Source organism: Oreochromis niloticus, linkage group LG3 (genome assembly GCF_001858045.2).
Source record: "Oreochromis niloticus isolate F11D_XX linkage group LG3, O_niloticus_UMD_NMBU, whole genome shotgun sequence".
NCBI lineage: Eukaryota > Metazoa > Chordata > Actinopteri > Cichliformes > Cichlidae > Oreochromis > Oreochromis niloticus.
Window position 1 is genome coordinate 37,590,937 of NC_031967.2, and position 25,112 is coordinate 37,616,048.

Below are 25,112 nucleotides of genomic sequence, written 5' to 3' on the forward strand. Positions count from 1 at the left end.
AAAAGAGTGACTTTTTTTTTCTTAGAGTTTCTGTACTTAGTCTAAGGAGCTTGGAAAGAAAAGACCTGGATGACTGAGAACCTTCACAGACATCTTTCTGTACTTAGCATTGCAGCAACAAGAATCGCCCCCTGCTGATCATTAGCAAACATGTAGTTTGAAAACACCTTATCACTGGCTTTACTTTTCAGACCCAGAAGTCCCCCATAGGTTTCAGTGTGACTGTCTCTCTGTGTTAGCCAGACTGGCGACCTGTCCAGGGTGTACTCTGCCTTTCGCCCTATGGCAGCTGGGATGGGCTCCACCCACCCATGCGACCCTGAATAAGCAGAAGAGGATGGATGTTAGCGTGTCCCAACAGTCGGCCTCAACAGCTGGAGATCAGATCGCCAGGCCCTCCACCCTAGACGTAGGATTACATCTCTTGAATGGCCTGGGAACACCTCAGTGTCCTTTAAAAGAACTGGAGAAAGTTGCTGGGCTTCTTAGGGTGTTGCCCCCGTAGTCCATCCCTGGATAAGCAGAAAAAAAAGAAGGATAGTGTTATAATTTGTAAGTGCTGTATTTGGAGCATCCCTACAACAGACAGAGATGTAAAAAATGTCCAAACAATACCAAAAATATATGAAATAACTGAGTAACATTTCAGGATTATAACATTTTGGACTGTGACTACAAAACTAAAAACTGACACATAAACAACAATAAGGCAAAGAATGCATCTGCAATCCTAAAAAATATACATGTGAAATATTAATTTAATGAAAAAAAAAAGACTACAAAAGGTGAATAGATTTTTTTCAAGGGATTCAACATTTGAAAGAAAATCTTGACAAAAAAGGAAACCCTAATAACAAATAAAGTAAAAGTTGAATGAATCTAACTAAAACTCACTGAGAACTCATTTTATCATGACACCAAAAATACAGAAGTTACAAAAATGTTTTACTTATTTGATGAGGGGGAAAAAAGGAAACCAAATCCAAGAACAAAGCCAAATTAGGATCACCGGATACCGGAGCACCGAGAGAGAAAACCAATACATGAACGAGAGGAGGAAAAACCAAAAGAAAATGAGGAGGGGGAAAGATTAGCATGCTGATGGTGAGATGGGAGAAAGGAAGGAGTGAAGATGAAAGATTTTAGTTAAAGAGGGTTGACCCCTCGCTCAGCCCCACGTATTGACCGCACTAGGCTTTGATAAACTACACTGTGTGTGTGTGTGCGTGCGCTCGGTGTGTGTGACCTCTGCACGTTCTGAGCTAAATCAATCTGTCAAACGTGTTAGCGAGTCCGTGCTTATTCACCGCCATGCCTGTTTGTGCGTGTGTTATTTGAGTGTGTGTGCAGGCATCGGTGTGTGTGTGTGTGTGTGTGTGTGTGTGTGTGTGTGTGTGTGTGTGACCGACCCTGACCGGCCATCAGAGCCAATGACGGAGTATTGATCAAGGCTCCGTCACCATAGAGACGGCCATTTGGGAGGACAGGCGATGGGGCGCGTGTGTCAAAGTGGGAAGACTTACTTCAAGGTGGCTCATCAGATCGTTGGGTGTGTGTGTGTGTGTGTGCGCGCGTGTGTAAAATGTCACCTTCGTGTTTTCCATTCGTGGCATGTTTTGGTGTTCTCGGCCAATTAAAAGGTCATCAAATAACCAAAATACATCAGCAGCAAACATTCGGAAGCTACCGTGTGTCTTACTTTAATTAACCTCCATAAATCATTACCTGTGTAATTATGAGACAATATTATAATTACTGTAAACAAACAGGGGCAGACTGTGTCTCCTGTATAATTTTTCAGCCACAGAGTTCGTTTCAGTCATGATTTACCCCAGCTCGTGTTTTATTGTTGTAGCTTACTTTAGCTCCTCCACCACTCTTGATATAATTAGACTGACCAAAGTACTTTTTTATCTGTAGGAACACAATAGCAATCAATGAATCAGATCTAGTATATTGCCACATGCATGTGTGCAGCAGCATCATTAAACACACTGATTAATAAAGCTCTAAATCTCTCCATAGGGGAATAAAGGACTCGAGTTTGTACTTTATTCCATTTTAACGATGCATAATGTCTGAAAGAAGTTCTAGGTTCAAGGTTAGCTCAAACAGAGCGAATATCTGTAGTAAAGTTTACTCAACTGTGAAGTGTTGTTACAGGATTTAAATTGGAGATGTGGGTAACTTGAGATGGCTGTTTCTTCTTGACCGTAATGAAGCCCATCCAGTGTTTTCATACAGAGACCAGTGATGAGTTACTGCTGTAGTGTTTGGGCACTACAGCACAGAATATCTCCATAGCCAAGAACATACATGTACCATGCTATGGTTTAAAAGATGAATATAGCTTCTAGTACTGAAGAATGAAGCCAACCCTCAAGTGCCTTAAGCCTGTATTCTTTCTTATGGCCAGCAGGGGGTGAATCCTGGTCTTCTGATTATATAAAAGTCTATGGCAGGGGTGCCCAATCCTAGTCCTCGAGAGCTACCGTCCTGTAGCTTTTAGATGCGTCCATGTTCCGACACACCTGAATCAAATCAGTGGCTTGTTATCAGGCCTTTGCCAAACTTGATGGCATGCTGAAGAGGTAATCAAACCATTTGATTCAGCTGTTTTGGAGTAGGGATGCATCTAAAAGCTGCAGGATAGTAGCTCTCGAGGAATGGGTTTGGAAATGTGACCACATGGCTTCCTCTCTCTGTCAATGGTTTAAAGACCTTCATGTTCACTTTATGATCTCAATTGCGAGTCTATTTTGTACATTATGGTCATTTTAATAGGCAAAAAAGAAGAGTCCAGGGTGTGGTCACTGTTTAACTATTTATCAATCGCAAGTCAATTTCTCAATCAGATCCGCCACTCGCTCATCACATCAGTCATCAAAACACGGAAAGAAAAGCTCAACTTCAGGATTCTGGACTGGACTTAACTAACTAGTGGCTGACATCACGGTGGCTATGTCCATCGGTTTTTCTAACCACGAGGAAGACGGATATTCTGTTATCCTTTATACAACGAGTATTGTTCCATTTTTGAGACTGGTATTGAATATGAGTCTTAAAGTATAACATTTGGACAACAGGGGGTAACTTTATCTTTCACTTTTCTTTTGTCTTCCACTCCTTTCACAGTGGAAGTGATTCATTTTATTGATACTTCTACTTACCCTTTCAACCTTCTTTTCTATTAGTAAAAACTGAATAACAGGACAGTAGGGTAATAGGATCATTGACAAGCTTAACATTTGTAGCTTATGTTTCTTTTTTTTTTTTTTTTTTTTTTTTTTTTTTTTTTTAACCTGTCCCGTTTGGTTCTTTTGCCATCAGAATTATTGTCTAAAGGCGAAGAAAGATGCCCAACGGATTTACTTTACCAAATGGACCATCCCAGCCTTGCCGTAATGGTCCATTTGATTCACCTTTTATTGTTTATTTTATTTTCACTTGCTGAATACGGGACAGACTTGACTGGTGGAAAGAAAAGGGGAGAAAGAAAGAGGGAAAGAAAAACAGCTGAGAAGAGGGACGGGGGTGAAGGGCAAAAACCAAAAACCAACAGAATAAGCAGACAAAAAATACATATATCGATCACCTGGATCACCTGTTAAGAAAAAAAGAAAGCAAGCAGAAGAAAACGAGAGTAATAAACAACATCACAATGATATATGGGAATATGACAGTAAATACTAAATATTAAACATTATTGTGCAGCACGTGAGATCGACAGCGCACAGTGTGCTTTGAGGTAGGAGCCAAAAAGGGTGTAGTTTGTGTGTGTGATCACCCGTGTGTGCACCTGTGAGCATGAACGCGCTTGTTTTTAAAAGGTTCCTTCATGTAATGATCTGCTAGAGGGTGTGGGGGGCCACTGCCCCATCCTCCAGGGCATGAAGCAGGTATGGAGGAGATCAAAACTCCAGACATCCAGAGGCCCCCAGAACACAAGAGACCAAGGAAGACCAACAGAGGGGCAGCCGCGCCACTATCCCAGAAAGAGCTGAGGAGAGTCCCAGATGAGGGGTCACTCAGCAGCCGCGGAGCAGAAGCCGGGGGGGTTGCAGTGACGTGCCCGTGAGCTCCGCCGGCAGCCAGCTGTGCCTGAGTGACCGAGCCCCGGGCCGAGAGGCCGAGGGCACCCCATCCCCGAAGTGGCCCGAGCGAGCCCCAGGCTCCAGGCCCCGATAAGCAGCCGCCAAGGAGTGAGCCGGTGGGTACCTGGGCGCCCACCCCCGGACACAAAGAACCACCAACGCACCGATGTCTGAGGGCGTCTGCCACCGGCAGGGGAAGTGGTGGGGGAGATGGGCCTCCAAACCTTGGAGGGCCTGAGATGTCCCCAGAGAGGTGGCGTCTGATACCCAACCTGACATATAGACACAGACAAACAGGCACACACAGATACAAACATCTATTCCCACCCTCATGCTCTCATATACAATTACTCAACACTCACCCAACATGGAGACAGACATAGAGAGACACTGTACACACAATCACACTCCCCAAGCGTACTCTAAGCCCCGGGTCTAGGTACCCTTGCCCCTGGAGGGGGAAACTGCGCCCAGACCCAGGTGATGTTACCCTTTTCCCTGTGGTGGGGAGAAGCAGACTGCCCCGACTCCGCAGCAGCAGGGAGGCCCCACATTCCAGACCCCAGTCGGACGGCCAACTCCTCCTCCTAGCCCCCCCCGCTCCAGCAGGCCGCAGAGAACGGGGGTGTAGGAAGACTCCAAACCTCCCTCCACCCGCTCATATGTAGTGTTGATGTATGTGTGTTCTAAGGTGCATTTAAAACCCAGGAGGGCATGGAGCTACCTGCCAGAGCAGCAGGTAAGCGTATAGCCCCTCCTGCTAGCCCTCAATGTCTACGTGTATTTAAAATTGAGAGGTGGGCAACGACGCCAGGGGTGAGGTGTATACCCTGATGGTAATTTGGAATCCCTGTAGCGTGCCCACCCCCAAGATCCTATATGTATGTGTAATGAGAGTGTGAGTAATGTGAATGTCTAAGTTGTGGGATAAAATTGAGGCAGAGGCAGCCAGAAGGGGACAGAGGGGGGGGATGTCTCCTCTGCACCCTGGTGACACACCCCTACCCCAAGGCCCTGCATGTGTGGGTGATTGTGGTGGAGCGGGAAGAGGGAGGCAGCTGGAGATGGGGAGGGAAGCTTATGTTTCTAAAGTTGTCTCATGCATAGACCTGTTGGGGCCAAAGTTCTAATACCCTCCATGCATTCTTCTTTTGCTTATCTAATTGAGAGTCACGGGGTGGGGAGGCTCAAGCCTATCCAAGAGGCAGGATAAAGGGTTAGGGTTTGGTGGCCAGTCTGTCGCAGGGCTAACACGGAGAGACAGACAACCATTCACACCTATGGGCAATTTACAATCGACTAACCCCACTAACTACATGTCTTTAGACTGCTGGAGCCGGAGTATCCACAAAGAACCCACGCAGACACAAGGACAACATGCAGAGAGAGCCCAATTCGAACCCAGTAACTTCCTGCGGTGAGGCAACAACTCTAACCACTGCTCCACCATGCTGCCCAAAAGTTATAATACTGGTGGAACTCCAGGTTGCATGTGCAAACCAAACCTGTCTGCTGTGGTGACCCTTTGTGAATGAGCTGGAGCTTCATTTAGTCATTTAGTATTAAACTGAAAATTTCAGTTCATCTAAAAAACCTAAGTACACTGTTGGCATCAGAAGCCTGTGATAACATTTTTGGTGTTTTTTCTGCACTGTCACGCTATTTTGACAAACCTTCCTTGCAAAATTCCGTAAACTGCAGTAAGTTTGATGGTTCTCTTGGATGTACCGTCCATTTGAAATAACCACAAATATATCTCAGTTGGGCTTTGATGAAGCCATTTCCACTTATTCCATCTGGGACATTACACTATAGATTTGCTGTGGTCATCATCCTGTTGAGAGGTCCTTTAACATTTCAACTTTATCTTTCAGACAGATGGACTTGCTCTATCTTCAAGCACTCTGTGTTATGATCCTCAGCCCTCAAAGCAGCAAAGCCCAAGGCATAGCATTTCGCCACCGAAAGCCCAACAATTATTCTCACGAAAAGCTGTCTTTGGTCTGTGCCAAGCATATCTGCTTCTGCTATGGCCAAATAACTTTTCTGACTCACCTCTCCTTTGCAATAGTTACACCTGCAGACCAGGCAGGATGAAGGGCGCCGATTCTACTGGATCATTCGTCACACATTAATTAGGGTTGGGCATTGTTTGGAATTCTATGATAAAGATGTCTGCAATTATAGGAAAACTTTGACTCAAGGTCTAGCTGGGACTTGCAGCATTCCCCATGGAGCAGTTGGCAACATTTATCTGCATCGCACTTGAAAATTACAGGTGGCTACAAGGACAGTCTCGCTTTATTTGGGATGAAAAATTCCACAAAAAGAAGGCTGGTTGTGTTGATCCACATCAGAATACACATGCTCACGCCAAAAGGGTCTGATTGGAACCAGGCTAAGAGAGGCCTAAACTTTGGTTGAAATGGAAATGAGAGATAAATGTGGACAGGTACGGAGGGTTAAGGGTGAAAGGTCACCGGCATAACTATGCCACATCTTCAGTGAAGAAACAGGAACCTGTGGACAAGAAGTGGTCTTGTTGCTGTTTGCAGTCGAGGTTAAGGGTTAACAGATGAATGTAGGTCAATGGACTGACTCTGAAGTTTGTGTGTGTATGTGTGTGTGTGTGTGTGTGTAGCCAAACTTCTACTTACTGCCTGTGTGTGTGTTCATATATGTAGCATGTATGTGAGCGTATGTGCTTCCATGTCTATGTGATGTGTATGTGTGTGTGACCTGCTCTTTGTTCCTGTGCTCGGTGCAGTAAGGAGAGTGGACCGTTGACGAGGATTAATGCCCAACATATGGCAACCCTACGGGACACACACACACACACACACACACTCACACACACACACACACACTGCAGTCATTACTCTGAACAAAGAACTGTAAGGCTAATGAGAAGGCGATATCATGTGTCCTCTATACACACACAGACACACACACACACACTGCATGAATTCATGTGGATGCGCACAAACACACTCTAATGTTGCTTACACATGGATGGATGCAGATGAGCACACACACACACACGCACCTGGTACTGTAACATGTATCCATTGTGTGTATGTGGGAGTTGAAAGGTAGCAGAGGGTTGTTGATGGAAAGGTTTTAAGGTTTGAATGCAAACACCTGCGCATGTGTGGGTGTGTGTGTGTCTGTAAAAGAGAGAGAGAACAGGGCGTTTATTGCAAAGATGAGTGTGTGTGTGATTGAAGGAGGACGAGGTGAAGCAGAGTTCAAAGGAAAAGTGAAGGTTCATGTTTTCATTTCTTCATGCTCCTCTGCCTCTCTCTCTTTTTTCGGTGTTTGTGTGTGTGTGTGTTTGTGTGTGCACGTCTTTTTTCTCACATACAGATCACACCCAAAAACATTTGCAGACGTTTTCTCTCTTTTAGCACACTTTCTCTTTTCTCTCTTGCGCCGCACCTCCCAGTGGGATTTGACCGATATTCAGTACTTGACACGTTCCTGGAAAACCGCACAGCCACTCTGTAGTCTCTGCTGTTGTAGTAGCTGACCGTCTGTAAGCCCACATCCTTGTTAGGTGCTTTTCAGACTTGCACCCAGACTTGTGTTAGCTGTAAAACTGTATTTCCAAAAAGAGGTTAATTCTGTGTTCATATCTGGACATTATGAATGATATCTACCCTAGGGCTTAGAGAACGTTTACTAGGGAAAAATTAAGTTTCACCACAGCTTGCAAGGGTTTGCAGTCATCAGGAACCTGCTGGCAATCAAAGCAATCACAAGGAGGTTTTCTGTGCTTTCATACAAGTCTTTGTGACCAATTTCATGCTAGTGCCTGGCAGCAACCTCCAGAAACCACTCACCAACTGGTGGTAGAATCCTGAGCAACCAGTGGTTGCCAGGGCTTCACTGACTAGTCTCTGGACCTACTTGAGAAGAGCTGTAGCAATCGATTTCTCAGCAACTTACACCTGCCTCCAACCGGTCAGGGATATATATATATATATACCAAATTCCTTATATGTTTGCGCATATACATGGCCAATAAATGCGATTGTGATTCTGATTCTGAAAAAGAAAAAAGAGAAAATCTCATACTAAAATATAAATCTCTGTCAGTGGCCATGGGAAGAAACCTTCTGTTTCTGGGAAAAACAAAGCTGTTTCTCAATATATCACTATAAACACAACTTGATGCACTGAGGGCCACAATTACACATACAAATTATGATTTTATAAGTAGGAAAAACATGTGCATATGGTTCACTTTCCCATATCCACAGCTGGTATGAATCAAAAAAGTAATATTTGGTTAGTCTTTTATTGATGTACAATTAAAAACCAAATACATTGCTGTCATGTATATTTCTTATCCTTTTAAGGCAATATCCTTGGTGTTTTCAAGGTCTTTGCAAATGACATTAAAATAACAGTGCAGTGCTGCTTTTGTGGGGGCAGTGTTGGTATAAGGACTGTAAAATCCAACAAAAAGGATTATTTAAGAACACTTTTACAATCACAAAACAGTGATTGTTAGTTTTCTGTGTATTAACCCCGGGTGGAGATACAAGACTAGTGTCCCATCTAAAAATGATCACAGAAATGCATAAATTTCTGATTTAACAAAAAAAAAGTTTTATTAGAAGTTTGACCCTCCAGGTTTTTTAGTGTAAGTGCTGGAGTCACTTTTCAAATGACTTTGTTAAACTGTGGTTGAGCTACTGCTATGACACAAGTGGCTCAGTATTTCTTGGCTCAACTGTCATCAAGCAGACGAGCTCCATTCTATTTATTTATTTAATTAATTTTTGTTGGGGTAGATTGTGTATCAAACATTTACCATATTTAGCACTGAAGACGTTTCCCTTTGTTTCAAAGTCAAGTAATAAAAAGCTAGTTAGCTATACAAGCTAACATTAGCGGCTTCTGTTAGCACAGGGAAAGTCACACTTTTGTACATTCATTACAGAAATGTTAGGTTTGGAAAATAAAGTAGAGTGTACCTGCTTCTATTTTTTTAGCTGCTTCTATTTTTTCCAATCTCATGCAGTGGCACTATGTCGAAGTCTTGAACAGGTTTTATTTTTTGGCCTCTCGCTCTCTCTCTCTCTCTCTCTAGGTGTAAATGACTTTGGACGGCCATCTGTTACTTAGCTACCCTGCAGAGAGTTGGCCTGCATGCGCACCTCCTCTGTGTGTGTGTGTGTGTGTGTGTGTGTGTGTGTGTGTGTGTGTCCTTTATGTTTAGCCGCATGTGTTCAGTTACAGTATTCTTGTTTGAGTGTGTTTATTTATGCCTACGTGCACATGCATAATACAGTAGGTTGTGTGTGTGTGTGTGTGACAGAAATAGGGGGGTTGAGAGAGATGCTGGAGTGTGTTGAGTGTTTATTCAGGTTCACTTGCTCATGTAGAACATGTATCCCAGCTTATGTACGTAAAAAGAATGCTGTTGTACATGAGTGTTAGCATATTTGTTCCTCCTCTGTCTCTCCGTGAAGACTGTAAACTCCTTAAAGTCCATCGGCAGCAATAACAATCTGCATATCTAAACAACATTTAAGTTTTCTGCTGAGTTTCCTTCCTGTAGCTTCTTCACAGTAGAAGTCTGTCAGCCATACTCAGGATTTCAGAAACACTTGGTGGTCATGAGACTTTGTACTTCATAGTCTTTTAGTTGCTCCAAAGGGCAGGATGAAATATGTTGGTGAGGCAGCTTTTACTTTTTGCTTGGAGTCCTTGGAAACTTGTCTGCCCGACACAGCTGACAGTGTTGATATCTTTATATGGAAAACAACGACCTCAGATGTGAAACTGATATACATGAATGAATATTAAGTCCTTATCCTGTTTAACCTAAGTGCTTTGAATGATACTGTATTGTATCATGTTTGATGCAGATGGTCTGAGAGGCGTGCACAGATTATAATGGCTTCATTTTTCTGGAAAATCTTAGTAACTAATATCTTTTTCTCTCTCTCCCCCTCCAGCTCTCGTCCAGGCCGTCCTCCCAAGCGTTGTTCTGGTGCAGGGATCCAGGAAAGCCCCAGGCTGCTCCACCCGGGTCTCCCCGGCCTGCTGTCCCCCAGTCTGCTGTCCCACACTGGTAAGAGAAAGAGAGCAAGACATGAATGATGTTCTCGTTTTTGATGCATTTTATTTCCTTATTGGGATTTGTTTTGAGTCTTTTTTTGGTTGTTCCAGCAGCTTCTGAGGACTCTGTGATAGTGTCCTCTACTGGTCAAAGTAATTATGACAGGAAACAGAGAGGAAGTTGTGTAGGGAGGAGGTTGGGGTGGATGGATAGGTCAACAACTGCTTTTTGATGCAAATTACTTTCAATAAATACTAATCTAACCCAACCAAACACAGGTGGAAAAATCTGGGATCGCATGCAAGCATAAACGGTGTTCATTTTTAGAATAATTCAGGACTCAGGAATTTTAGATTCATTGACTTGTAGGGACTGAAATTGTCTCTTTGATGCTTAATTTAAACATACGATGCTTTTCATGCTAACATGTCCCGCGACCTGACGTTGTAAGTCTGGTATTTCCATGAAAATGGAGAGCGCAGGTAATGAGGCGGGTTGTGCAGATGACAGGTCACATACAATGCAACGTAAGGAGGACATTTTCTTCCTTTCATAGAAGATGCAGTGATGAGTGACGACTTCATCACCTCTAGCACCTGTGGTAAAGCACAGCGATACACTGTCTAGAGCCTGGATTGCTTCCATACGAGCGGTGTAAGAGCAAACAAGAAGATAACTGAAAGATTGTGGGGAAATCTGTGGGAAAAGTTGTTTTTGTGCCTAAAACTGCAAAGATCTCTAAAGTGATCAATGGTTAGTAGGAAATGAATGTTCCTGTTAGCTTGTGCTGTGTAATTAGCTGGTCAGGGCTGTAGATTTTACGAATGCTCTGGGCATTTTTGCACTGGACTGGAAGAGAAAATTCAACTTTTAACCCATTTAAGTTCCTTTACAGCACTTAAAGTAATGGCTGAACACAGATTTTTGTTCAGATACGTTTTCAGTCATTAGTCAAGGATATGTACTCAATGACCAGATGGACTTGAGTATGAGCAATAAAGGATTTTCTGGTGCATTTTCAGGAAGAACTAATGAAAAACAAACAGAAGTCTGGTGACCGTTAGTTTCCATGAATTTCTAATGGGGTTTATGAGTATACCTAAAATCTGATTTAGAAATGACTTGTGTTCCGTTTTGTGTCATTAAGTGTGCACATGTTTATGAATATGTGGTCACAGGCACTTCAGTCGTGCTTTTTAATGTGAAATATTATTTATGCATAGTCTTTAGGCATGATAAATGCATAAAATGACAAAAATGTAGCTTTGCTTTGTTAATACAGCACAACAGTTTTCATATCAAAGTTTGTGTTTCCCCCTCGACCGCTCTAAATTTCGCTGCTGGTTGGTCCTGAATGGCTCGCGCTGGTCAGCTCACTCTGTTACTGTGTTTCCATGTCTGTTTAATGGATCTAATGTGTTTCCCGCTCTGTGTTTGACACGTGTTTCAGTTTGCGAATTGGTGACAGCTGGTAGAGGAGCCAACTGCTGGCCTTTAATGGAAAAAAGTATCACATTGTTATGCTTATAACCTCCAGAGAAAATGACCAGTAATCCTGATAAAGCTTCGCACTGACACATTTCACTAATTTTGAGCTTTCAATTTAACATCTACCATGAATCCAGAGCAGGCTGGATTTTAAGGAAACACTCATGTTTTTTAAATTTTTTGATCAAATGTCTTAACATCTCTGTAATGCCTGTAGTGCTGTGTAAGCATCTAGATTGTGTGGATGTGAGAGATATGGACAGTGCTCTGAGTACTCACAATATGTTGCTCAGAGCACCATAAAATATATTTGTACACTCAACAGGAATGTCTCCTTCCAGAAATCATGAGGTGTTTTTATGCGTACCCTGTTGTGAGCAGTTTCATGTAGAAACTGTTTTCTCTGTATCGTTTGCATCTGCCGACCGAAGAAGCGTGCAGATAGGTCACTCTGTTATTAGAGCAACCAAAAACGAAGAAGGTTCCCACTCGACCTCCTCGGAATCAGCTATTGTCAGCATATTTAATGAAGCCATGTAAAATATCAAACGAGAAAAGAACACACGGTCTGTAAGAGTATAGTAAATAGTGTGGATCCATAAAAGACAGCATCTAGGTCCGGATCTGGGCTGCGGCCCACCTTTGGTGATCTGTGATGTGAAGTAACCAACACGCATCGGTACTCTGAATGTTGGAGCTGTTTTCCGATAATCCACTAGAGAAAACTTCAAAAAAGTGCATTTTGGTTAAGCTTTCAAGGGCCGTATTAGCATGTGGGACACGTGGTTGATCAGCATGAGCTATAGCTTATGAAAGGTCTTTGTTTCACCTGCATTTAGGTACCAGGTTCTTCTTCCAGCCACCTGTGTAAAATTTTTCGGATATATGTGAGTTTGACCTTCTTATCTTATTCTTATTCTTAGAGAAACCGTGAAGTCAGCGTCTTCTCTTACTTCTCTTCTACTTGCTTTCCTTCCGTTTTTAAAATTTTCTTCCTGGAAATTCTTCCTCTGATTCACCCTGTCATTCGGTTTCCCACTCCTGCTTTTTCTTCTGTCCCTCTTTTTCACCTTACCTGCCTCTTTTCCTCTATCCACATCCTTTCCTTCCGAGCACTCGAGATGGCAAAGAAAACAAAATGAAAGGCTGCCTCTTTTTTTCCCCTTCTGTAGCCACAGAAAGTGGAAATGGAGGGAACGCAAAGGATAGAGGAGGGGGAGAAATGGAGAGAAGAAAGGAGGGATGTCGCCAGAGGAGCTAATGAAACCTAAAAATGACTGCCAAAGTACTGAGGAAAAGATGGTTGGAGGGACCAAAGAGTGGGGGAAAAAAGACGGAACCGAGGAGGAGGCAAGGAGTGTGACAAAAATGGCGGGATGGAAGACGGATAAACGAGTGGATACAACGAAAGAAAAAAAGATGCGGTAAAGCGAAGGAGACGAGGAGGAAAAAGACCTGCAGAGAAAGAGAAAGGGAGAGTGAACGAGTGCAGATTGCATGGTGGTGTGATGAATGACACGTCTCTGGGGTCCCACTCCTCCATCTGTCCATCCTCCCTCCTCCTTCCCTTGCTGTGTCCCTCTTTTCTTCCCTTTCCCTTCTTCCTCAACTCGTCTCCCTCCCTCCTTCCTGCTCTGTCATCCAGGTTTTCATGTTCTTCATTTTTTAAGTCTCTTCTTTTCCTCCTGCCTGCATTTTCCTTACTTTATTCCTTCCTACTCCTCTCACTCCCTTCTCTTCCCTCTTTCTGTCATTTTTTAACTTTTGTTGTCCTTCGCACCGTCTGCCACCTTTCTCACTTCATTCTTTGCTTCCTTTATTTTGTCACTTTGTCCTCTTCAATCTCCGCTTCCTGTCTCTCCTACTCCTCTCCTGTACCTATTCTGCTACTCTACTTCCTGCTTTCCTTCTTTCCCCTCTTCTTTCTTTCTTCCTTCCTCCCCTTTTATTTCCTTCTCTATCTCCTCGCCATTTTCTTCCCTCCTCTTGCCTCTACTCATCTTTGTAATTCCTTTCCTGGGCCTCCTCTTTCTTTCTTTTTGTTTCTCCCCCTCCTCATGCTTTAATTTTCTTCTGTCCTTTCCTTTCTTTTGCTTAATTTGCTCCTGAAACCTTTCTATCTTCCTTCCCTCATTTTCCATCTTCTTCCATCCTGCTTCCTCATCTTAATTTCTCCTACCTATGCCCCCTACTTGCCCTCCATTCTCCTAACCTGTTTTCTTCTTTTCCTTCCTTAAACTTGCCATCTCCTAACATACTTTCTATCCTCCCTTCTCATCTTCCTTCATTCCTTCACTCTTCCCTCCTTTTTCCTGCAAATTTTCCTCAATTTTCTTCCTTTCTCTGCTTTTTTGTATTCTGCTTGATTGTCTCTTGCCTTGCTTCCCTGCTCTGTTCACATTTTCATTCCTAGACTCATTCCATTCATCTCGACTCTTCTTGTAAACTTTTCTATCCTTCACTCTTCCTTCTTTTTCTAGTTCCACCATCCACCATGGTCACCACCATCCATATCTCCATATCTCCCCCCCTTTCCTTTTTTGTCATTTTTTATTTCATCTTCCATGATTTTCTTTCCATGTGCCACTCATTTGCCGCAGTTTTCTTCTTTCTTTATTCATCATTCCTTTTTGCTTTCCTGCTTCCTACCCCATCCCTTCGTCATGCCCTCAGCGTCATTCTCCTCACCTTCTTTTTCCCATCTTTGTATTCCTCCTTCATTCCCTCACAACCTCTTAATTTTTCCTCATGTTCCTTCTTTCATGTGCTGTTTTTGTATCCTCCTTGCCTCCTTGGTTTTCTCCTTCCCTCTGTCCCCTCTCCCCTAATTTTGTCCTTTAAAAAAAAATCCCTCCTGCTCCCTCTATTGGCTTTCTTTCTTTTTTTTGGGTCACTACCCTTCCCTCTCTTCTTCTCCTTTCTTTCCCTTCATTTCCTTTTTTCTTTAATTTGTCCTTTCCTCTTTTATTTCCAGCCTTCTTTCCTTTCCCTTTCTTTCCAACCTTCCTTTTATTTTCCAGATATTCCTCCTCCACCTCTTTTTCCTTCCTGTTGTTTCTTCTGTCATTTCTTCAACCCTGAATTCTCCTACCCCTTTCCCTTCCTCTGCTCTTGCCTCCTTGACTGTCTCCTTCCATCTTTCCCCTCTCAACTCATATTGGTCCCACACTAAACTTTCCTTCTCTCCTTCCTACCCTCATTTCAATCATCTCCTCTTTCCTTTCCTTCCACATTTTGAACCTCCTCACTTCTCTTCCTCTGATCTTCATCTCCCTTCCTCTTCATTCATATTTGCGTTTCCCTCTTGCCGCTCTCGTTCCTTCAGATCTTTCCCCTCCATCACCTCGCCAGTTTTTCTCCTCCATCCTTCCCTCCATCCCCCTTGACAGTGACTGTTGGCCTCCTTCTCTCCTCCCTCTCCCTCTACAGGATAAATAAAACATGGTTTTGTTTAGTGACATATGGACACAGCTCACTGTGGCATACTAATGGCACACACACACACACCTGATATAAGTGTGTGTGTGTGTGTGTGTTTGTTAAACATTAGTGGAACCCAGAGACAACATTTGCTCACTTATGATTGCTCATTAGCTCACACACACACACTCATGCACACTCACGCACACGCATGCACAACATATATAAAACACACACACACACACACACACACACACTTGGCAGTTGTCAGATGTCGCATTCTGTCTCAGTCACACACACATGCAGAGTCGGTCGTCTTAGTGGCCCTGCGTCCATGGAGACACCACGTTGCTGGGGGAGACGGGCTGTTGTTTACGACCTCGCGGGCGCCACAGCGATGGGGGGCATCGGCCAATCGCAGATGGACATTTATCACACGGTTAGGAAACGCGGAGAGAGGAGGAGGAGGAGAGAGTTTGGAGGAAATGGTGAGAGAAAGGCAGAGGACATGAGGGCGGAAAATGAAGAAGACGAAGAAGACGGGACAGTGAGGAGGGCAGAGAAGAAGGGAGATGTTGGAAGAAATCGTGGATGAAGGAGGAGGTGGAAAATGTGGATGGAGTACTTTAAAGAAAAAAGTAAAGAAACCAGCGGACGAAGACGAGAGGAAAAAAAGAGTAAAGAAAGAAAAAAGGTTAAAAACTGAGAAACAGAGGAAGGAGACAAAAACAGGAGGATGGAACATAAAGATGAGAGAGAAGAAGGGAGGGCAGGAGGCGTCAACAACAGCGAGAGAGTGATATCAGTTTAATTGGCCTCATCTTCCTTAACAAAGACGCTGCGATGATAAGCGTGGGAGTGTGTTTGTGTGTGTGTGTGTGGTAACCTATGCAGGGTGCTGCGGCACTCATTTGACTTGTTAATTCACTTCAAAAACAGCTCAATGGTTCGCCTTGTCTTCAAACACACACACACACACACTTACAGAGATGCACAAGTACGCCATTTTTTTTTCTTTTTTAAACACACACCTATAACGGACTTTGTATCCATGCACAATCGGTGCGTAAACACTTTTCTTTAGCACAGTCTTGTGCAAATACATCCATTTTGAAGTGATGAACACATCTGGCTGCATGAAAACACACACACACACACACTTACAAGCACTCTGTGTAGGTTACAGATGAAGTGCTTTCAATCTTGTCCTGAAAAGAATACACTTGTCTGAGGACTCTTATGTGCACCTGCAGAGAGAGAGAGAGAGAGATGAAGGAGGTGGAGCGGGAGAGTGAGAGGGAGGGAGTCTGAGGAGGACTGAGGTGACATTAAGTTTTTTCTTTTTAATCCTTCCCCTCCTGCTGCATCACTTTTTAATCACTCTTTCCTCATAAAAGCCAATGACGTTAGCCAGCACCTCTGACAAAGGAGCCTATTATGCCCTGTCTTATTTTCAGGCAGATATACAGTTACAGTGGTGATGCTGATATTAACCATATCCAAAAGTCTGCAGTAATAAGGTCAGTGTGTGGCGTACACTCAGTTTCAGGCTTTCATGGAGGGAAAATATCCTTAATATGGGCATCTCAGGTACAATGAGAACAGAAGGCCCGCCCACATCTGCTGTTTGCATGGATCAGCCAATCAGTAGAAAATTTGCTTACTGAGAGGGTGGTTTCAGATCGAGGTTAAACTGAGGAGCCACACATACACCCAACATAACATAAATGAGGATTATTTTTGAACTGTGACTTTTGAACTTTACTCTAATCTGTAACTATAGACATAACTATGAAACTGAGATCATAACTACTGACTTTTAACAGGAAAGTGAACCCACAAACTTCAGGCAGTAAAAAATACAAATCAATCACACCAACATGCAATTCAACACAGACATCAACTTGAACGGTTAACAGAACATTAATAGTTAATGGAAACTATAATAACCATCACTAATAGGGGATGTATGTTCTTAAACATTTGTTTTTTGGGTATAAGGTGGACTTACATTTACCTGTAAAGAGCCTCTCATCATTACTAATGACTTTTAAACTTTCAGCTTTGCTTTGCTTTTGGGATGTAATCAGGTACTAAAAGCTCTAATTGGTGGCTTTATTAGGCATTAGATCGCTTAAATTGTTCATCTAATTAGACGGTAAAGTCCCAATGAATATTTATGAGGCCAACAGAACTCATAATCATTGATTTTTACTTCTGACCTTTAACCACTAAACTGCTAACTTTATTAGGTAAACCCTAACAACTGGCTTTGAACAGGCAACAGAAACCTAAACAGCACTCATATTGTTTTTTAACATTTATAAGCCGTTAATGTCAAAGACAGATTTCCCAAGAGTCAGAGTAATCTCGACTGATGTTTATCAGGCAATAGAACCCATAACACTGGACTGAAACAGGCAATAGAACCAATAGTTACTTATTTTATTAGACCTGCTGAGCTACCATTGAGCAATTGACCGAATAGGCAATAAAACCCTAAGACTTTTGACTGAATATGATGGTAGATCTTAGCAGGCAACAGAATCCCAAACTCTAATAGTTTAAACTAAATGATAATTGAGCCCTAATACTGGATTTCATTGTATTACCCAATGTTTACATCAAACATTGTCTTCAACGGGCTTTCAAATCTTGTTTCCATTTGACTCAAGTCCCTGACCTACAAACCCAGTTGTTGTACAGTTCATAAAGAAACTTAATGGAAAAGTTTGTATTGATTCTGGAGAACAAATGCAATCCCCAAGCCTTCTAGTTTGAACTGTTCAAAGTCAAAGACTTTGCAAAAACAATCACTCTTCAGCTAGTGTCTATTTCCATTTGAAATAGCACAAAATGGCGGCTGCAAAATGGCTGCAAATGGGCATCGTGAACATTGAGTAAGAGCTAAAGATGGGCGACCTAAGTGCCAGAGTACTGAGCTGAAATCTATTTGACTCAGCACAAGAGCAATCGACTGCATTTGTAAATTGGCACTCTCGAGTGCTCGCCGGAAGAAAGGGAAGGGGAAAAACAAAAAAAGCCAGAACAGTGTGTTTCTAAATTCAGAACACAAAGAGCAATTTCTCTGTTTTCCTGTTTGTTTTATTCAAAGTGTCACTCCATCTCTGAGAGCACGTTCAGAGCACTTCGTCAGAGATGTAGGTGCAGTGGATTAAATATTTACAACCGCAGCCAAATGGGGTGGGTTTCACGCGAGCTCGGGAGGGGGGTTCAGGACTGTTGAATATCACCCAACGGCCTCCACCAACAAACTCAAAGCTATTAAAGACAATCCAGACCCACTGTGGAGGACACTGTCAGATCTCATTTAGGATATCGCCTGCCATGTGGTGGATGCTTTTATCAAGAAAGGCCTTTCAGTAGCTAAAGAAGGTACATGTTTGTGATGCTAAGGAGTTAGTCCAACTATTGTATTATGTAGGACATGGACTTAAAGTTTTGTGTTTAGAAGTAGGTTTTGGGTGTAGCATGTGAAATGTAGCATGAAGCTGAAAATAAAATAAAATAAAAACCACCCAGTCCTGGTTACCTAATTGATGAGTATTAAGTCTTTATTGAACTTTGTCTTGAAAAAAGTTCCAAGTCCTTTTGGATTTTCTGCTGGTGCTTCTTCAATAAGGAAAGATTAAACGATGACAGCAAGGCCTTTTTTTATTTTTTGCTTTTTTTAAATACAAAATCAGATTTTATTCGGAATTAACAATCCTCATGGTTACATGCAACAAACCCAAATCCCAACCTGCTATTGGCACTTCAGGGTATATTCAGGAAATATTCAGCGAATATGAATGTTTGTAATTTACAATTTCACAGACCTTGCAGTTGGAGGGAAATTTGATTCTTGATGCTAAATAAAAGAATACAAATACACACAGATCTGTCCTAAAATTAAGACTCCCTGTTAAATACTGTCTAGGTTTTCCTTTTGCTGCCATGATAATAGCTTGAATAATGGGGTCTTCATTTACTAATATGTGCATAGAAATGTTCTTACCCTGTGAAAGAAAAAAGCACTTAAGTAGAATTACTGTTGGATTTATGATGTGTGTACCGGCCTGTCTTGTTCTTACCACCATGCATATATTAGTAGATATCATCGGACTGCTTCTTATGTCAGTTTTCTACTTGAGTGGAGTCAAGGCACATATATAACATGTCGTATTTACCAATTCACACACACTCAATACAAGCGTTTTTACCTAACGTACACACTCTGAATGCATCAGGAGTAACTTGGGTTTCAGTATCTTACCCAAGGAGACTTCAGCATGCCAGGAATTGAACCACCAGCCTTCCGGTTAGTAGATTATTTACTGTACCTCCTGAGCCACAACCGCCTCAAGCTTACAGCAGCTAGTATTCCCAGGTGGTCTCCCATCTAAGTACTAACCCAACTCTGCTTTGATTCTGACATCTGATGAGATCAGGTGTGCTCAGGGTGGTATGGCTGAAAGCCAGTGAGCGTACCAGGTGCCACAATTTGCAGCCAATCTGCATGCTCCCTGAACACTGCCAGAGAGTGCGATCTGACTGTGAAACCACACGCTCATTGGCTACTAACTTGTCAGTCACAAGTTATTAAACTCATTTGGAAAGTGTTTACTTAGGTCAACTAAGAGAGCCGTTCTTCCCATTGACATATATCAGACTGGAAATCTTATTGGCACCACAGGTAACGCTCTCTGGTCGCTATTAAAAATAAATGCAAGTTTAAGAAACTTCCCGTTTGTCTTTATTTTTCAGACCCAGTAGCTTTATCTATCTTCGATAATGTCTGAAACAGGATGTATCACCGTGATTCACATTGCCTCCCTGTGGTTACATTGCTGTAGCCAGTTGGTATAAGTGAATCAAATAAATGGATTTTGTAACATAAGATAAACTTTATTTATTTAAAAATAAGAATAAATAAAAGCACAATGGTATATTTACACATACTGAACAGTAGCCTATTAATATTACAGGCCAAACAGGCTAATACTAGCCTTTATGAATGTCATGCACTGTTGTAACAGATCCCGTTTTAGCAACTCTCAAACAGTAACATTAACAGATTATTAATATTAAGTCACTTTATTTCTGGACACTGGTTTTTGGTTGGTTTTTTCAGACTTTTAGAATGTTTTTCGGCTTTGCCTATATTGATCTTAATCAAAGTGTTGAAACAGCTTACAACATTGGTAAATGGCCTGTATTTGTATAGCGCTTTACTAGTCCCTAAGGACCCCAAAGCGCTTTACACATCCAGTCATCCACCCATTCACACACACATTCACACACTGGTGATGGCAAGCTACATTGTAGCCACAGCCACCCTGGGGCGCACTGACAGAGGCGAGGCTGCCGGACACTGGCGCAACATTGCCATTAGCATAGTAAGATAAACAAATGAAAACATGAAAACCTTTGACCATTTTAACTGGTCATTAAAAGGTTTAACACCATCTCAGTGCTGGTGGGAAAATCCTTGCGCTTTCTTAGAATCTAGTCCTGACTTTGTCAAGTTATGCTGATGATCCACTGGTTTCTCTATTGAGATCTGGGCTCTGTAGTCCTTGTTTTTTCACTCCTCCTTTATCACTTGTCCTCTTCTCCTTTCCACCGTATGTCCTTCGGAAAGCATTACAATGCACAAGATGGAAAAAAGAGATGGGTAAACGATGTGCAGACAACCCACAGGGGGATGCTGAAACACACACACTTGAAGACAAACTGGAAAATATATATATTCCCTCTCTCTGTCCTACACACACACACACACACACACGGAGGCTATATGATGCGTGTGCCTTTGAAGCAGTCTGTCAATCAATCACACACTAATTCCCAAGGTTTCGTGGTCGCCATTAGGGACGGGGGTCGATGCTCGGTAACCGTGGACACAGCGGACAGCCATCGATCTGAGATAGGAAGGGAGAGAGCTGTGTGTGTGTGTGTGCGTGTGCGTGTGTGTGTGTGTGTGTGTGTGTGCGTGTTTGATAGTCATGATGGAGAACAGTATTGTGGCTCTGCCTTCGCTATTGATCGTCTTCTGGTTGCATTGAGGCGGAGCGGGCGTTCTGACTCTGTATCTGAGTGTGTGTGTGTGTACATGGAGATCAAATGTGTGTGCATGTCCACCCATGTGTGTTTCCTGTATCTGTAAATGCAACTCTGTGTGTGTGTGTGTCAAGGTGTTCCTCAGAGTAATCAATGTGTAAATGCAGTCCTGACCCCACAGAGGGACTCCATTTTCTATTTTAACCCCATCCCCTTGTACCTCTCTTTGTTTTCTATTCCCAAGCGTTCATTCTCAAATTTGAAAAACTTGAATTGAACATCTTCACTTCAACTTTCAACGCAACAAAATTAAAGTGACTTATTTACGTTCTGCTCTTGTGCCCACAAGTACAGAACAAAATATCTCAACAACTTTTTTTCAGATGAAAACTATTAATGAATAATAAGTCTGTCATTCAGACGACAACAAATACAGATACCATCCATCCATTTTCTTCCATTTGTCCAATTAAGGGTGAAAGGGGGTTGGAGGTGGGGTACGCCCTGGACAGGTTGCCACTCTGCCACAGGGCTAACACAGAGAGACAGACAACCATTCACACCTATGAGCAATTTAGAAACGCCAGTTAACCGAACCCCACTAACTGCGTGTCTTTGGATTGTGGGAGGAAGCCGGAGTACCCAGAGAGAACCTACGCAAACACGTGAAGAACATGCAAACTCCACACAAAGATGCAACCCAGATGGTAAATTCAAAGTGTTTAAAGTGGGTTTAACTGACTGTCACTGTTTCTGCATGGGTTCTCTCCGGGTACTCGTGCTTTCACTACAGTCCAAAGACATACATGTTAGGTTAATTAGCCATTCTTAATTGCCACTAAATGTCTCTTTCTTTGTTAGCCCTTTGTCACATTGGCAACCTGCACCCCTGAATTGGATAATGAAAGGAGTTTCTTTGATATGTAGTATAAACATCTATGATAGCATCACTTAGAAACCAGGTTTCTTTTAAAAAGAAACTTTCATAGTTATGCAGTAAGATGTTTACCTGGAGAAAAAAGGTCTGTAGAGATGTAAGGAAGAAATATTCAGTCTACATTAGATTGGAGTTCATTTGTATTCAAAGAAAAGCAGGAACATTTTTGATGAATTCAACATAAAAATAATTTGTTTCACTTCTTTACAGTTACTCTTTTACTCAAAGGCATTTCATACAATAAATCATGACATTCTCATCCATCGACATGGCGAATGTTCAAATCTTTCCTTTCTAATCAGAAAAATGATCTTAAAAAACCCAGTCCTTTCCAACCTCTAATACAGGTGTTCCACAGGGGTCTGTTCTCAGCCCACTCCTTTTTCAGTTTATGTATAAAAGACTTCCCTCAGCTCTGGAGCAGGTTTTCAGATGTATGCTGATTACATGGAGATGTATGTATGAGGTAAAAATCATGCAGAATTTGGTGAGTGCCATGCTAACAGCTCTGTAGCTTTAAAAATAAATGCTTTTCTCAGTGTGCCAACATCAGCATGCTAACGAGCTATATTTTTAGTGTTATACTACAGCATTAGATGAGGTTAATCAAAATTACGTTTTGCTGACATTTTAAAGTAGGACCCAGGGTGAAGTGTAAACTTGATCATGATGTTGGATGAAAACTTAGCTCTTAAGGGAACATTTGTTTCAATCCAGTAATTTTGAGGTTCTCTCAGTTTTCCAGCTACCATTTACTACTGTTCCTTGGCGGAAAAAAATAATGGCATTCAGTCTCATCAAAATATTCAACTTAAAGGTACAAACCTAACCTCGTTGTTGCATTGGTCTAAAGTCAGGCATCAGAATTCATCATGTGGGCAACATAACCATCTATACACAATTTTTTTTAGCTCTCCAGTTGTTGACCCCATGAAGCCTGAGGAAAGTCAAAGGATTCATTAATTAATTCATTGATTAGTATATCATTTTAAGGATTCATCCTCAGAGAGACACAAATACATGTGCAAACTTTTATGTCAGTCCAGCCAACTCAAAGCAACAAATGCTAAATTCATTGTCACAATAGAAGAAAAGTTAGAGGTTTTGACATGTTTTATTTGGGAATATTAACACAGTGTCATAGCTATTCACCTAATAATTGTGCACTCCTGAATGAACCGAAGTGGTACGAATTTCGTGGACAGATTGACACTGTCCTGTGTAAAGAGCCACATATTTTCTTCAAATCTTTCCCATAATATAGTTTTGTTTCATGTTTCGTCGTTCTTTCCCTTTCTCCCATAAAACAGCAAGTTTTTCCTTTCACATTTTTTTTAATCTATCTGACCTTCTTTCCTTTATCAGTCCCACTTTTTCCCATGCCATTCTCCTTTTTTCCATTTTCAAACTCCCTTTCTGTGTTTGGGCCTTTCTTCCATTCTTCCTAATATAAGTCTTGTCGTCTTCTCTTTTTCCCCTTAAACTATCGCTAAGGTATTTCACCCAACAAATGAAAGATTAATACTACAAACATCGTTGTTTATATTAAATTACAAAGGCTATTTCTTGAATTTATACAGAATTATTTTTAAAAAATCATGGAAAATGACACGACGTGATTTAATTTAGAATCATGTGCTTTCTTTAGCGTTTTTGAGCAGCAGTTCGATGGCGTCCACTCAAGAAAAAAACAACTTATTTTTGCCCTCTTTTTTCCATCATCTTTCTTCATTTCATCCTCCTCCTCCTCTCTCAGCAGGCAGCAGACAATACGTCTGGTCACTCTCCCTCAGGCTCTCTGAATAGACCTCTGTCTTTCTTTCGGTCGCTCTTTCTTTCTGCTCACTCTGTTGTTTTTGCCGTTCTTGGACTGATTAACAGTTCGAATCATTGTTTGCTGAAGAGGAATTTCGGTTTCGGCATTGCCCAAGTTTATGTTTTTCTTTGACTTGCAACGCTTTTTAAAAACTGGAACTGACAAATATGTAAGTGTATAAATATTTTGACATATCACCCGGTCCATGTTTAAGTCCAAAAGCAGGTATGATGTCCAGTCTGTACAGCTTTTGCCCCGAAATCAGGGATGTTTTTATTTATTTTATTTGCAAAATTTTTCTTTAGTAAGAGAAATGTCACATTTTCGTAATTTTTTTGATAATTAAAAAGCCATTTAATTTTCTGTCAGAGAATAATTCCCTTCACAAGTGTTGCTTTATATTATATATTATACAAAGTATGAAAACCTATGAGTCAAAATTGATCTAACGCTAAAGCTAATGGTTATTTTCATTATTATTTCATTATTGTACTGCATTATGTTATTATAGTATAATACATATTATTATATATTCTCTTAAATAATCCATTACTTTTTTTATTTTGGTCTGTAAATTGTACAAAACTGCCTCCTCGTCCATAGGACCGGATGAAATGCACTGTATTTATTCAAAAGTTGATAAACTCTTGGGTTAAAGCAGCCAAAGCATAAGCAATAGCAGAATAGGTCAAAAATAAAATAAAATCAAATAACAAAAAAACAAAATAGCTCCATAAGGTTTCTGCTTTCTTAAGCTTATTGTGTTCAATGTTTTGGTAATGTTTTATACAGTTAATATTTGACACCTAATGTTTTTGATAATAAAGTGAAATTGAGTAAGATATTAAACACTTTTCAGTGCTGTACACGGTGTATACTAAATAAGAACATTAAGTGCCATAATAGCAAAAAATTAAACAAATCGAAACAATAAAATAAACAGGTCGTTTTAAAATAACACAAACAAAAAAACCTGTTTAAATATAAAATTGTCTAACTGCTTTTTAAGAGTCCCAGCAGAGTTTTTTTTATTTATTTGTTTGTTTATTTATTTATTTTTATTTTTTTATTAAATAGGAATCTAAATAAATAATAGAACCAAAAAAAGTGAATGTAATGCAAAAAGGAAAACCCCCAAAAACAGATAGGAGTTACGAGATAGAAAAAAAAATCTGTTGATGAGTTTTATGCTTATTAATAACTGCAACTGGAAATTTAATA

General features: G+C 41.4%; 1 protein-coding gene and 1 pseudogene across 1 annotated transcript in view; one reads left to right on the top strand and one right to left on the bottom strand.

Moving 5' to 3' along the window:
* LOC100706586 (dachshund homolog 2) overlaps positions 1 to 25,112 on the top strand; it is a 113,491-nt gene that overhangs the window by 51,488 nt on the left and 36,891 nt on the right. The window contains exon 2 of the mRNA XM_005459544.4: positions 10,064 to 10,179. Coding sequence (XP_005459601.1) covers positions 10,064 to 10,179 — 116 coding nt within the window. The remainder of the gene's footprint in view (positions 1 to 10,063; positions 10,180 to 25,112) is intronic.
* Positions 19,441 to 19,554, bottom strand: LOC112846584 (uncharacterized; annotated as a pseudogene).